The sequence below is a fragment of the Polypterus senegalus genome, chromosome 13 (assembly GCF_016835505.1).
Source record: "Polypterus senegalus isolate Bchr_013 chromosome 13, ASM1683550v1, whole genome shotgun sequence".
In the NCBI taxonomy this organism is placed as follows: Eukaryota; Metazoa; Chordata; class Cladistia; order Polypteriformes; family Polypteridae; genus Polypterus; species Polypterus senegalus.
Genome location: NC_053166.1, coordinates 72018425 through 72030967, shown reverse-complemented (window position 1 = coordinate 72030967; position 12543 = coordinate 72018425). Strand labels below are relative to the sequence as shown.

The 12543-nt window shown below is 35.2% G+C and overlaps 1 protein-coding gene across 2 annotated transcripts in view; it reads right to left on the bottom strand.

The window, feature by feature from the left end:
• The window catches only part of hcfc1b (host cell factor C1b), a 151264-nt gene that overhangs the window by 44715 nt on the left and 94006 nt on the right, over positions 1-12543 (bottom strand). For both annotated transcript variants that reach the window (XM_039775220.1, XM_039775221.1), the window contains 4 exons: positions 11365-11587; positions 6708-6850; positions 5340-5478; positions 2277-2497 (listed from right to left, as the gene is read on the bottom strand). In XM_039775220.1, coding sequence (XP_039631154.1) covers positions 2277-2497; positions 5340-5478; positions 6708-6850; positions 11365-11587 — 726 coding nt within the window. The remainder of the gene's footprint in view (positions 1-2276; positions 2498-5339; positions 5479-6707; positions 6851-11364; positions 11588-12543) is intronic.

The window sequence follows — 12543 nt, the reverse complement described above, 5'->3', positions numbered from 1 at the left end:
TGTAAGTCCGTGCTGTAAAAATCCGGGGTCATAGAAACTACTGAAATCGTCAAAAAAAAAAAAATTAAATAGAGATGTCAGGAAATTTTAAGTAACTACTCTGGGCATCTCTCTCCTAAGTTTCACTTTGCTGAAGTGCTCGCCTCGCTTATTAGTGGCAGGAAGAAAAGTAAAAGGGATACCGTATTGTTGATGTGCTCCCCTCGCTTATGTAAGAGTTTCTCTCTTTTCTTGGCGGTTTTACTTTGGCAACAGAGTCACTTTCTTCTTCCGACTCGTTAACTTGGGGCCACCTTGCCAGCTCTCTGAGCTTCATGCTGTAGTAGCCTCACATTTCTGGGCCGGACAGACAGACACACACACACTTCCACACGTAGACGTTTAGTTTTCTGTTTCCTCGGAGGTGGAGTCCTTACCCCGACTCCACCTCTCATTTCTGGGCTGGACAGACACAAGACACACACACACACTTCCACACATAGACGTTTATATACAAGATATTTCAATAAATATATACATGCATTTTTTTTTAAAAACTCATCAATAGCTGTACTTTTCCTTTCTTGTGAAGTACTACTCATTTCTTTGGCCAAAAGTGAGCTTTATAGAATAAGCCCAACACTGTCCAGTTTTTTTTTAAATTTGGCCTTGACTTGTCCTAACCAGGGGAGGGTTCAGAGGCTTTGGAAAACATCTTGTGTCATCCAGGTCCCAAAAGTATCACGTCCTAGCGAGCTGAATGACTTCTGGCCTATCGCTCTGACGTCACATGTGATGAAGACCATGGCGGCATGGATTGTGGACTATCTTACAGACAGACCTCAGTATGTGTGTCTTGGGAGCTGCAGGTCTGACATTGTGGTCAGCAACACAGGAGCACCGCAAGGGACTGTACTTTCTCCGGTCCTATTCAGCCTATATACATCAGACTTCCAATATGACTCGGAGTCCTGCCACGTGTAAAAGTTCGCTGATGACACTGCTATTGTGGGTTGCAGCAGCAGTGGGCAGGAGGAGGAGTATAGGAAGCCAATCAAAGACTTTGTTAAATGGTGTGACTGAAACCACTTACACCTGAACACCAGCAAAACCAAGGAACTGGTAGTGGATTTTAGGAGGCCCAGGCCCCTCATGGACCCTGTGATCATCAGAGGAGAATGTGTGCAGAGGGTGCAGACCTATAAATACTTGGGAGTGCAGCTGGATGATAAATTGGACTGAACTGCCAATACTGATGCTCTGTGTAAGGAAGGTCAGAGCCGACTATACTTCCTTAGAAGGTTGGCATCCTTCAACATCTGCAATAAGATGCTGCAGATGTTCTACCAGACGGTTGTGGGGAGTGCCCTCTTCTATGCGGTGGTGTGCTGGGGAGGCAGCATAAAGATGAAGGATGCCTCACGCCTGGACAGTTTAACACCTGTGGCAGAGCGACGGGTACTAAGCAAGCTCTTGTCAATCATGGAGAATCCATTGCATCCACTGAACAGTGTCACCTCCAGGCAGAGGAGTTGCTTCAGTGACAGACTGCTGTCACTGTCCTGCTCCACTGACAGACTGAGGAGATCGTTCCTCTCCCACACTATGCGAATCTTCAATTACACCCGGGGGGGTAAACACTAACATTATTCAAAGTTATTGTCTGTTTTTACATGCATTTTTATTACTCTTTAATTTAATTTTTTTTTTTGTATCAGTATACTGCTGCTGGATTATGTGAATTTCCCCATGGGATTAATAAAGTATCTATCTATCTAATGGGTTTCATAGATTAGCTATGCAAACAAGTGAAAAGAAAAAAATAAATAAATAAACAGCTGTTTTAAGTTCAAACTCCCAAAAACTCAAAACAATTCTCCTTGAAAAAAGAGTTATAATGCCATTCAGGGTGATAAAGACTTAACATGCATAAAAGGATGATGTCAATGATGTGATATTTTCAAAAGACTTTCTTATTGTAATTCTCTGACTTCATTATAAATAAACAAAGTGTGAATAATTTAAGATCAAGGTTAACCACAAACTGAATTGGTGTTGAAAAATTAGAAAGAAAACCTGCAAAAAACATTTTTAACTAACTTTGAGACATAACCTATGTGCAATACCAATACGGTAAATATATTTTCTGTTTACAAATACATGGTAATGCTTACAGAAAAAAAATATTTATAAGTAAAACAAGAAACCAGTTTTAAAATTCCAATATATAGTAAATGACAAAAAATAAAAGGCCTTTCTTTAAACACTTCTATATTGTCATCAACTTAAGCTTTTACCTGCATGGTGATTGTTGGAGTAGAAAGCCCAGTTGCTCCAGTAAGACTTGTGGGAGCTGCAGACACAGTAATTGCCGTGGGATTAATAACCTGGCTGGAGAGAGTAGCAATGGTTCCAAGTGTAGTAATAGGTGTGGCTAAAGACGCATTGGCACTAGCAACACTACCTCCTGCAAGGCTGGTTGAAACAGTTCCTGTCATAGTACCCAGAGTTGTAACACCTTTAAAACAAAACAGACTGTTAGGTTATTGATAATTCTCCCCCAAGCCTATGCTTCTGAATCTGGAAATTAAAAAAATGTTAAGGATCATCTTTCTGTATTTAATTAACACAGTTTGAGCTTCTATGCTTGGATAAATCACGCAAAGATAATCTGAATAATAAGCCTACCAAATTTCATTTTGTTAACAAAAAATTAAGTTAACACCCGTGGTCTATAGTTTATTCATAAAAATACACTTTAATATATGACTTTAATATACGTCATAAGGCTTGTGTGTGTCTGGTTATGCAGGAGCTTAATGTAAAAAATTTTTTAAAGGGAAAAAGGAAAAGTAAAAAAAAAAATCTGAATTGACAAATTAAGATGAAATTGGTGATTGGTATCGGCCTTTAAAAACTTGATCAGAACATCTGTACAGTATATATTTCAGTAATAGTAACAATTAAGAAAAAGAATGAATTAGTGTAAGCCACCCTAATTAGAAAAAAATGTGAAGATTTACTTCTTTAGGTTGAAAAAAATAATATGAATAGCTGTGTCATATATTAGAAATATTAAAATGAGTACTTAAATTTAAATCTTTAAAGTCTAAAGAGTCTCAATTATAAAGAAATTTCTGATTTTGTGCCATCTGTCAGAGTTCCAGAGAGGGCTAGATCCCAGGTAAGGATCAAAAATAACACCACATTCATAGTCACTGATACTGAAATAGTTTAAAAATGATATCCCTCTCATATGCTTATGTGTGCAATTTGTAATTTTTAACCTTCTGCAAGTGGGTCTTAGAGGGTTAGGACTACTGGTAAATTAACATCAAAAAAATAATATTTTCTGTTATCAGCAACCATCAGAAACTGTGTAACACTCCTCATGCCAACACTACTGATCCCTATTTTATCAAAGTTTTGTCAGAAGGAGTATCTTTGAACCCTCATATCCCATTAGGAGGTGAATCCCTGGGGGGGACTGCTATGCCATGCACATCTTGAACTTGTTCCGATTATTTTTGTCAAAGACACTTACTGCTTTACTCCTTATCATAGGAGTGTAATTTCCTATAGAAATTATGATCCAAAAATGGCCTAAAAATTGTTTTTTCTGGGGGGTCTATGAGGCCAAAAATGGGGGAAAACTCAAAAATCTCAAGAGTACGATGAGTTAAACTGCACATCACACATTGTTTTTTCCTCATATTGGTGACACAAGAGGCTCCACCCTAAAAAAAAAAAACCTCAAGTGATTTCAAACCACAAGTAATTCTTAAAACACAACATACATTTAAAAATTGTATTCATAAACTGCTTATGTACATTTTATTGTTAAAGGTTAAAATTCTGGATAGTATACAACTTTGTATTTCCATTTATAATTTAAAATGTGAAGAAATTGATTGATGATTTGATGTGAACTTAGTTTTCTAAAATTTGACTTGCTTGTATGGAATGTTATGTGCTTTTAATAAATTCAATAAAATGCTTAAAAAAATGAGGAAAAAAAAAACACTGCATGTTTTATTAGGTTTAACCACAGCACTGTTTCTCATCTTCCTTACCACATGTAAATAAAAATCGAAAAGAAAAAAAGAAAATAGAATTTCATGCATTCTTCTACCTACACATCTTTATACTGTTAACTACTGTCTACATATTATTATATATAAAACTAGGGGCTCGCCCCCTGCTCGCTTCGCTCGCCCACCCCCAAGTTTTGTTTACTGGATATACAATTAAAAAAGATTGTTAGTTTCATGGGAATTGTTACATATGCATTATTTTCAGTTTTATTTTAAAACTTTTGTAAAAACAATACTTTATTTCTGGTCCCGGGCGTGGTTACATTTCTTTCTCACAGGACGTATAACGCTGCTCGTGTTGTGAAGGGGGTGCAGCTGAACGTATGCTAAGGAGGTGCCATCATGCTGCTATCAGTCGTCACTTAAAACAAAAAAGGCTTCAATCTGATTGGGAAGCTACAATACTTTCAAATTGTACTGCTTTCATATTCTTTACCTTTCTCTGTATATGCATCGCACCATCGTTTGTTTGAGCCTTTCAAATTCACCTGCATCTCTTATCTGCCCTTTTTTCTCTCCAACGCTTTTGGGTCTCTTTTCTCTGCTCTGCTCTTTCTTCTTCTTTCGTTGATGAAACCTTTTCTCTGCGCTGCTCTTTCTTCTTCTTTCGTTGACATTTCATCAAGAACGCATTGTCCTTATACGCTTTATGTGTGCTGAGAGCACAGGATCTTTTGGATCCTCAAAGGATTGTTATTTGATATTGTTTGCATCTCGCAGGTCTTTTAAGTGTCTTCTGAGAACTTCTGAGAAGATCACATATCGTCACCCTGCTTTTCCTTTACAGGATTTTTTTTTTATAATAGAGAGATTTTGGCAACACAGTTTGACAATTTTACTTAGAACTCTCAAAGACATTTGAATTAGGCTTTAACAGAATTATGTGGAAATTAATTATTAATGTGTATAACTGTTTATCCCAACTTAGATTTTCAATTTGATATTTTAAAATAAACATAAAAGACTAGAAAACAAAATAAAAAAAATTGTGATTTGAAAAAAATTTAATTTGTAAATCTTCTGACGTTGCAATTAAATAAAGGCTGGTAACACTAAGTACTTGAAGTACAAAATGAGTCTGTATGGCCTATAACAGAACAGAAAATGTCTACATTTTTCGGAAAACAAAAAGGTCAAGTAAACAAGGTTCCACTAAAGTTCAAAAATGTATTTACTGAGAAGGGAAGAAAATAATTTCTCTTAAAGATCTTTGAACATTCCATTTATTTCTTAGGCAGTAATAAATTTACTTTTCAGTCGACTTACCTGTGGTACCTTTAACAACAAGAGTGGTGACTGTGGGTTTCACAGCTGAGACCGTGACAGGGGTGACCAATCGAACTCCTCCCATTGGAACAGTGCGAAGTATAGTGCCAGGCTGGCCAGGAGGACCCTTTAAAACCACCTGGTAAACAAAAAACTCACTCAGTTTACTAAAACAAAATTCAGACAAACCACAGGAAAAGTACAGGTTAAAAGTTAACTGTTTAATAAAAGTGACATTTAGGATCAAATACAAAAAATAATAAAAATAATCTTTTTATACATTTAACGGCTTTAGTGGTTGACTAGACTTTAATAAACTGAAATGTTTTAGGACTAGTAATTTGCTTGTTAAATTTTTATATGGTTCTTTAAGGCATCTATTCTCCCTGATTTACTAAGAGCAAATACTGCTTATAATGGACTGATGTCATGAGACTCTCAAAAACCTACTTCCACTCCAGTACTACACCCTGGCACTGCTTAACAGGTAATTCAGTCAGCTCCGATATTTTTTACTGCTGCCTGTCAGGTAACTTGCAGCAGATTTTTCAAATTCTAATTCATCAAACCACATAATTAGATTAAAATAGCTTAAAAGAATGCCAGACTGAACTGTGCTGCACTAAAACACAGCATTATATTCTTCTCTACTTTACATAATTTCACGTTAAGGAAGTGGAATATTCATAGATCTGTAACACATTGTTCTTTAATATTAATTGTTTTAATACATATCAAAGTGAGCACTAGATATTTACATGTGTCCACTATTTTCACCATTTTTCTAGAACAATAAGAAGTAAACAGATAACTGGTATTCATCTTGAAGGTGTTTCATAAGCCTTTAATTTTCCATACACATACCTCTTATCCAAGTCTCACCTGCATACTTTATAATGAAACAATGGTTTTACAATAACATTAAAAATGATACTATGGTATTTAAAGTCTCTTGCCATTTTTATGATGCAGCTGACAAGCTTTAAGCTACTTCAGAGCAGTAAAGCATATATCATGCAATAAACATAACATAGTGTCTGGTTAAAAAGAATTATAAAAAATTATTCTTAAGATTCTTCCAAGTCACAAAACAATTCAATTTAAGTACAACACAACGGTATCTCAAAATACCCATTCTCTTTTCTCAGTGTCCAATTCATACTTCAAACTTGTGATGGTTCAGTAGTGTGAACTGTGTTAAGAATACCATTCAACAGCACACAGACAATTTTTATACAAATAATAATATACTATAAACAAGGGTAGACCATTTAGTCCAGCAACCTAGTTTTTGAGACAAACAAGAAATACTGGAAAAATAAAGCACTAACAAACAGGCAGAAAAAATTACTCAAAATCTGAACAAACCTGAGTAACTCCTTGCTGACCAGGTCCTGCAGTCAATTTAGGAACAGCAGTAATTATTTTGGCAGGTGCTCCTGTTCCAGAGGTCATCATTTTAGTAGTTATGATAGTAATGGGTGACTTGATTCCTGGACTACTTGTTACGCCTAATTAAAAATAAACATAAATTAAAAAGACAAATGTGTATAAAATACTACACAAGAAACCAAAATCAGTTTTGAAACAGGAGATTTTTAAAACTTTATAATTAAACTCTAGTTGTCTTTCACTATGGGAGGAATGACGTTTAGCAATTGTACGTGTTTTTAAAAAGGTACATGGCATATAACCAATAATTTATCCTGTTAGGTATTTTTATAGAAAACTAAAACAGTAATAGTAAAGAACAAAAAACAACATATCATTCCTACTTTATCAACATTTCCAATTTTTATAAACATTGCTTGTCACAGTATTGAATATGCTCAATGATTTGAAATGGAGTGGAGAGACTAATGGTAACTTCTAAAATATTTTATCTGCTTGCAATGTTTAAAACAAATATTTTAGATGAAGTACTATGCATCTAGATACAATTTCACTATGTGTAGCAGTGTACATTCTTTTTAATAAAACTCTTCCACTACTTTAGAGATCAAATGACACTAACAATACAAAATACAATGAATATATTTAGGAAAAGCCCACAAACACCATAAAACACACATAGCTCTACTGAACATTGTAGTCAAAACAGTTTATTTCTATCCAGTAATTTCTTCAAAGGAAAGTTACCTTTAGAAGCATTACACAAAAATAATCTTGAGATATGTTCAATCATTTATTCATATATATTTTACACATATAGAGTTTGCTCAATTGAACATTTCAAACTTAACCTATATGTTTAACAAATTCATGCTATCAAAAAGAATATTTTTAAAGGAAAATATACTAAAAGGATAAATTCGGTATTTTGCAAGTTGAGGTTATTTTTTCACAATCATGGTATATCCAATATTTTGCCATGAGAGATTGTGTTCTTAAGCTTTTTTTTTTTTAATGAAAAAAGGTAAAAAAAAAAATCCAAAAAATACCAGGCCTATTCTTGTTGTTTAAAACACAGCCAAACATAAAAACAAAAACCTTAAAACATCAGAAAATATTCTATCTGTACTTCTAAGGTGTTTTTATGACTATGACAATAAATTGGAAATAACACATTTTTGTCAAGGATTTTCGGCACTATTGTTTCTGAGCTAATTACACATTCCTGTTCTGTTGTCTGTTCACTGTAAACACCTGGGAGGCATTTTCACATGAATAAGAAAGTAAAATAGTAATTAGCAAATGGTGTAAGGCAAACAAAGCATGGTTGAAGGTGGGTTTCAGCAGAAACCACCAGAAAATGTCAATGATTAGATGCATTTCACTTAATAAAACGCATTTGTGTGCTAACAATGGAAGACTAAATAAGCACATCATCACAGGACAATGGCTATAAGAGAAGCATCTTAAAAGATGACAGAGTTTTCGCCTTATGCCACAAATCAAACTATTGGTAACCAAAGACTCTGTAGGTGTGCTTTTTAACTTATAGTTCTGCCAGTTTATTACCTGAGTATATCTGCTGATTCTAGATATTCCAGCTACGCGAGTTTGATTCTTCTAATTTAGACTATATACAAACACAAACAAATTTAGTAAACTTTATGCACATCTTTGAATATATTCCAAACAAAAGATCAAGAAAATATACTCCTACTAGATACTCCCAATTGGATGTTTTTCCTTTACAAGTGAACACAGCTTATTTACTTCCTCAACTAGTAAGTACCAGCAGAAGGCTCAAATTAGTCAGACTCGGGTTCTTAATATTGATATACCTTTGGAGGGAGAGGGGTATGTAATTTTAAGACAGACGTGGTGTCTAGATATTTGGGAGACATTCTATAAATCATACAGTGCAGCCTATTTGCCTAATAATACTTTATAATCCTTTGGTGAATTCAAATAAAGATGCACAACCATTTATTCACAGCTTGGATTGCCAGTTCAGAGATGGCTCCTTATTTGTAAAATAATTCTGGGCTATTTAGGGAGTTCATAGACTGAAGTTTAATTTGAGACATTTGACTAGAAAATTATACAAATAGCATTAATTTGGAAACGGGTAGTTGAATCAGTGAACAGCTAAGGCTGCTTTGCAAACAATCAGAATACAAAACAAACAATTTTACTAGGACAGTTTTCAATGGATAATTTATACACGAGGGACACTATTTCCCCTTCCAGGCAGCAGTCAGCTGTAAAGACAAAGGAGGGCCATAGAAAAGCAAGGAATATATCATTTAAAAATGAAAATATTATACATTGGATATAGCATTTAGTAAGTTTTTCACTTTTTATAGATTACATAATCATATAAATCTTCTACAGATTATCTGATTAATGTGTAAGTGAATGCCAACATTAACAAATACAGGTACATCTCAAAACATTAGAATATCATCTAAAAGTTAATCTATTTCAATAATTCAGTTCAAAAAGTGAAACTCATATATACATTCATCACACAAGGAGATATATTTCAAGCGTTTATTTTCATTTTGCTGATTATGGCTTAAAGGTAATGAAAACTCAAAATTCCGTATCTCAGAAAATTTGAATATTACATAAGACCAATCAAAAAAAAAAAGATTTAATACAGAAATGTTGGCCTCTGCGGTGGCCTGGTGCCCTGCCCGGGGTTTGTTTCCTGCCTTGCGCCCTGTGTTGGCTGAGATTGGCTCCAGCAGACCCCTGTGACCCTGTAGTTAGAATATAATGGGTTGGATAATGGATAGATGGATGGATGTTGGCCTAATGAAAAGTATGTCCACGTATGCACTCAATACTTGGTCAGGGCAACTTGTGCATGAATTACAACATCAATGCAGTGTAGCATCAAGGTGATCAGCCTGTGGCACAGCGGAGGTGTTATGGAAGCCCAGGATGCTTTGATAGCAGCCTTCAGCTCATCTGCATTGTTGGGTCTGGTGTCTCTCATCTTCCTCTTGACAATACCCCATAATGTTTAGGTCAGGCACGTTTGCTGGCCAATCAAGCACAGTGATACCATAGTCATTAAACCAGGTACTGGTACTTTTGGCAGCTTGTCAGCAGAGTGAAGCATCAAGTGCTCCAAAATTTCCTGGTAGACGGCTGTGCGGACTTTGGACTTGATAAAACACAGTGGACCAACACCAGCAGATGACATTACTCCCCAAATCATCACTGACTGTGAAAACTTCACATTGGACCTCAATCAACTTAGATTCTGTGCCTCTCTACTCTTCCTCCAGACTCTGGGACCTTGATTTCCAAATGAAATGCAACATATACTTTCATCTGAACAGAAGACTTTTGACCACTGAGCAACAGTCCAGTCATTTTACTCCTTAGCCCAGGTAAAATGCTTTTTACGTTGTCTCTGGTTCAGGAGTGGCTTGACACAAGGAATAAGACAGTTGTGGCCCATGTCCCAGATACGTCCGTGTGTGGTGGCTCTAGAAGCACTGACTCCAGCTACAGTCCAATCGTTGTGAATCTCCCCCAAATTCTTGAATGGGGTGTTATTCACAGTCCTCTCAAGGTTGCAGTAAATCCTTGTTGATTGTGCACCTTTTTCTGCCACATTTTTTCCTTCCACTCAACTTTCTATTAATATGCTTGGATACAGCAGTCTGTAAACAGCCAGGTTCTTTAGAAATGACCTTTTGTGGCTTACCCTCATTGTGAAGAGTGTCAATGACTGTCTTCTGAACAACTGTCAGTAGTCAGTAGTCTTCCCCATGATTGTGTAGCCTACTGATCCAGACTGAGAGACCATTTAAAGGCTCAGGACACATCTGCATGTGTTTTGGGTTAATTAGCTGAGTGGAGTGTGACACCAAGAGTCTACAATGTTGAACTTTTTCACAATATTCAAATTTTCTGAGTTACTGAATTTTGGGTTTTCATTAGCTATAAGCCATAATCAGCAAAATGAAAAGAAAAACACTTCAAATATATCATTCTGTGTAATGGAATCTATATAATATATAAGTTTCACTTTTTGAACTGAATTACTGAAATAAATTAACTTTTCAATGAAATTTTAATTTATTGAGATGCACCTTTATATAAAAGTATGCTTTTAAAGAAATAACATTGATTTGGTTGCCACACCAGGGTGCTGCCCATGCCCTAAGCACTCAAATCATTCTCCGAAGGAAGAGCCATTGCAGCATACACAAAGCTAGCTATAGTAAACCATGGCCCAAGTGGTGAAAGTTTGTGGTAATGAAAGACTATAAGTTGAAGAATATAGCCTGATTTCTTTAAAATGGGTGAATCTCACAAAAATATCCTTTGCTCTCCCAGAAAATTACACAAATATGCTGTTTAACGATATTAATAATCTAAAAACTGCAAAAAATTGTTGGATTGAAACAGACGCACTTAGTAAGTTGTAAGGTTTTTTTTTCCAGGTTAAGACCCATTTAGACTGTAAGAACAGGCAATTTATTTTTTGTTTAAATTAATTAAAAGCTGCTGCAGTTAGGAATACAGAATCTTTTTAAGTATGCAAAAGTCAGGGATAATCATTAATTTTTTATATGATATGAAAAAGAACAATACATGTAACTATGCCCTTTACCTGTTCCCCCAGGCTGCGTCATGATGGCAGACATAGGAATAGTCTTTATAATGGTTGTGGTGCCAGGCTTTGTAGTTGTGGTAGGGGAAACACTGCTGATCCCCAAAATAGTGGGCTTGTTTCCTGTTCCTCCAGCTTGTGTTGTTGTGATGATGGTAGTAGGCTTTCCATCAGCTGACGTTACCAACTTCAAAATGGTTCCAGCAGGCAAGGGACCTTTTGTCTAAACACAAAATACATTATTATGTACAATATTCAGAGACTGGTAGTGGAGAAATTTGACAATACTGTACCTTATTTCATTTACTAAATTTAGCATAAGATACAGTGCCTAAAAAAGTATTCACCCCTTGGAAGCTTTTACATATTGTTATACAACATCAAATCACAATTGATTTGAAGACCGATCAACAGAAACACTCCAAAGTCAAAATTAAAACAGATCTTTGCAAAGAGGTCTAAATTAATTCATATGAAACACCAGTACATCATACTCAAGAACTGATTATTTCTTTATGGATATTTTTTTGCCCACAATCAAATCTTGCAAATACAGCGCTATTGTTATCTCTGACCACACCCGTCTGATCATGGAGCTCAAATCATTACGCCCTACATATTCATCTCACAGCTGCTGTCTTAACCTACTTTTATTAGCGGACAAGAACTGTATAAAATCTATGTTTAAGCAAACTGATTTTTCTTTAGAGACAAATACATCAGAGGTCTTTGCAGGAATACTCTGGAAAACTCTGAAGACATTTTTAAGAGGTCATATTTTTTCAGATATCTCCCACAAAAATAAATCGGAAATTAAGAAGGCAACAGAGTTAATCAGTGAAATTACCAGAATATATGAAGAATACGCCAGGATCCAAAATGAAAAATTTTACAGAAAAAAACAAATTTTGCATTCAAAACTCAACTTTTTGACATAAAAAGAAACGACACAACTAATTTTTAAATCACAACATAATTATGATGAATGCGAAGAGAAGGCTAATAAGATCTTAGTTCAACAAATCCACAAACAGGAAGTTTGAAATGCAATATCAATAATTACCAACACAAAGGGAGACAAAACCATTGACCATAAAATTATAATGCATATTTAGAGACTACAGTAAGTCCTTATATTCTACTCAGTTTAAAGACAAGACAAAATTTAATGTGCTTCAT